The sequence below is a fragment of the Mandrillus leucophaeus genome, unplaced genomic scaffold, assembly GCF_000951045.1.
Source record: "Mandrillus leucophaeus isolate KB7577 unplaced genomic scaffold, Mleu.le_1.0 Scaffold246, whole genome shotgun sequence".
NCBI classification, from domain to species: Eukaryota; Metazoa; Chordata; class Mammalia; order Primates; family Cercopithecidae; genus Mandrillus; species Mandrillus leucophaeus.
In genome coordinates, this window is record NW_012102543.1 from 218,641 (window position 1) to 221,871 (window position 3,231).

General features: G+C 48.3%; 1 protein-coding gene across 1 annotated transcript in view; it reads left to right on the forward strand.

Moving 5' to 3' along the window:
• HEATR4 (HEAT repeat containing 4) overlaps positions 1 to 3,231 on the forward strand; it is a 55,675-nt gene that overhangs the window by 7,176 nt on the left and 45,268 nt on the right. The window contains exon 3 of the mRNA XM_011983152.1: positions 929 to 1,881. Coding sequence (XP_011838542.1) covers positions 1,001 to 1,881 — 881 coding nt within the window. The 5' untranslated portion in view covers positions 929 to 1,000. The remainder of the gene's footprint in view (positions 1 to 928; positions 1,882 to 3,231) is intronic.

Sequence of the window (3,231 nt, forward strand, 5' to 3'; positions counted from 1 at the left end):
CAAACTCCAGACCTCAGGCCTCCCAAAGTGTTGGGATTATAGGCGTGAGCCACTGTGCCCGGCCTACAGCTATTAAATATTTTAACAATAAAAACTATGTAGCAATAGGTGTGCTGGATGACTCTGAAAGACAGAAGACATGGGAGACATGGTCACTGGGCAATGGAGTTAGAGTCTCAAATATTTAACAATGCAAGGTGTCATAGGATTAACAGTTAAAGTAAGTGGTACAGAACAGGAGTAATTTATAAACTTGGGTATGACCTGGTGGCCTGGATAGGTCAAGAAAGAGTTATGGAGCAGGACAAATTGAGCTGGGCCTGGAAATTGGATAGAATTTGTGTCAAGTATGAAAGGCCATTTCATGTGGAGGACACAGAAGGAAGCTCCATTATATGGAGAGAGGATACTCAGAGAACAGCCAGGAGACTGGACTGGCTCAAGCAGAGGTTATACGCCAGGACAAAGTCATAAACTGAGGCCAAAGTCATGCAGAACACTGAATGCCATGCTGAATAGTCTGAACTTTATGCTATAAGCCTTTTGAACGAAAGAAAGCAACATTTGAAGACAAACTGGAAGCATGGGACAAAGAAAGCAACATTTGAAGACAAACTGGAAGCATGGGACAAAGAAAGCAACATTTGAAGACAAACTGGAAGCATGGGACACTGCTGAAAAGCAGTCATCCCTCACACGGAGATGAGGGTCTGAGCTTTGGGAACAAGTGTAAGAACCAGAAACAAGGGTCTGATACATGAAATATTTAGGATGTTGTACCATTTTCTTCTTTTGTTCTTCTAACTCACATGGCTTTTCCTTACCCCCTTTCCATCTGTTTTTCAAGTTATTCTCTTGCTGAACTGCTATGGGCTACCAATTTCGGCTGCCCTAGAGCTCTCATCAGTTCCTCCCATTCCCTTAACAGGTGCCAGGTCTCATCTCCAGGCCTTGCCTCTAGGCCAGGCAGCGTGGAAGGAAGCATTTGCTGCAACGCAGTATGACCAGGACCCAGAAGGGAAAGATCTTTCTCCCCCATTGCTTCTATCAGTCACTGCCCCCACGGCTGGGATGGGGCATGATTTTAAACTACTCAAAACTGAAAGGCAAGGAGGAGTGTGCCTCTGTCTCCAATGTGCCTATGGTCTTCTCCAGCTCACAGTACTGTCTACACCGCAAGAGCCAATATTTGAAAATGGCTGCTGCAAACCTCAGCTTCTCTCAGGAGGTGGTGTGGCAGCGAGGACTGCCCAGCATTCCTTATAGCCAGTACAGCTTTGACCACCTCTACAACACCAATGACATCATCCATACTCCCCGGATCAGGAAGGCCCAGCCTCGGAAACCTGTTCGCCTCAAGTTCCTGAGTTCCTCAAGTCTCTTAACAGAAGACACCTCCCTGGCTGTGAAGACAGAAAGCTCTGCCAATCCTGAAAAGAAGCTGAAGAAATCAAAGCCAGCCAGCACCATCCGGGAAGCACCCTGCCCTCTCATCCATCATCCCTGCATGCATCCAGATATGCTGGGTCGGCCACCTTCTCCAGATGTGAACCTGGAGGAAAGAGAAGCCTGGCTTCCGCCTCCTGAGAAGGAGGCCAGAGCGTGGGAGGCCACTGTGCTGGAAAAGCTGAACAAGCGCACAGCCCGATGGATTCAGAACAAGCGTCCTCAAAGGCCTGGGGCATCCCCCAACAAGTGGCAGAGTTTCCTGCGACAGCAGTACGACTGGAGTCACATCCGGGATGAACTTACCTCTGCCAGCGAACTGGAGCTCCTGAAACAGCTGGAGGCAGAAGAGGCAGCAGAGTTTGAGGATCAAAGTGTCATCCTGCCCCCACAGGAAAAGAAGAAGCCAGAACTGCTGCTTCCTGTTTACTACAGGTATACTGGCCAGGGCCTCAAGTGCACCCTTGATAATCCCTGACTCCCCTTCAGGGACTCCCAGGGGGACTCACACTCCCGATTTTAGAATGCACTCTCCCATCAATTTCATGTTCTCCACCACCGGCCTGCTCTCTGAGAGCTCTGCAAAGTAAGGTTTCTCAATCTGCACTGCTGACATTCTGGGTTGGATAATTTTTGTTGTGGGAACCGCCCTGTTCATTATGGGATGCTAGCAGCATCCCTGGCTCATACCCACTAGAGCACAATCTCCTAGCTGTGACAACCAAAGATGTCTCAGACACTGCCAAATGTCTCCAAGAGGGACAAAGTCATTCCCAGCTGGGAACCACTGCTCTTAAAGGGATTGGTTCTCAACCTTCTCCAGCAGACTTTGTCATCAGACTGCTGGTGTAGTTACCAACCAAGTGCTCCCAGAAATGTATCCTTGGTGGATTGAGGAAGGCAGGAACCTCATAGCACTGAGGTTTGGTCCTGCCTCACTCTGAATAAGGAACCAGTGTGTCACTGACTCAAACACTGACTAGCTGCAGGACAGAGAACCAGACAACCTGAGAGAAGAAGATGACTACATGTTTCTTAGATTGCTTCCACCTCATTTATAGCTAGAGGAAACACCGGAGCTAGAGGAAACACCTGATTTCCAAGAGTGAATGAAAAATCAGTGGAAATCCATTTATTTATTCATTTATTGGACAAATATAAATTATGTTCTTGCTACTTTCCAGGTACTCTGCAAAGTGCTGGGAATACAATGTAAAAGCAATAGACACAGACATGTACCTTTAAGGAGCTTACAGCCTGTTCACCACCAGGTAGATGGACATTAAATAACCACACACAGAATAGACAGAGTGAGATGACGAAGGAGGTAGGATCCTTTCCCCAAGGCCATGCCGCCTCTAAGGGTATGAATGTTTAAAAAGGGTTATGCTGGAGCACAGCCACTCTGCCATGCTGCTTGGTGGATGCAGAAGGTGTGGATCCTTCAGGAGCCAGGCAGGGCGGCTGTAGACAAGCCCTTCTGACAGCTCCACATTCAACTGGCACCATGGCGACAAGGCTAAAAGTTAAACATTGGTGTTCTGCGATGCTCACGTGTGTAAGAGCAGAGCTTAAAGAGGAAAGGGAACAAGCTGTGGATTTAATGGAAAGGGGGATCCACCTCCTACTCTTTCCCCCTTTTCCCTCCTTTCTCACCCCTGCCAAGATTGCCCAGTTACTTCCAACAAGCAGAGACAGTTGAAATCATGCCTGACAACAAGACCACGGAGGATATCCATGAAAAGAGGAGCCTCTCCCAGCCCCAAACCCAGAGCCACTTTCGCC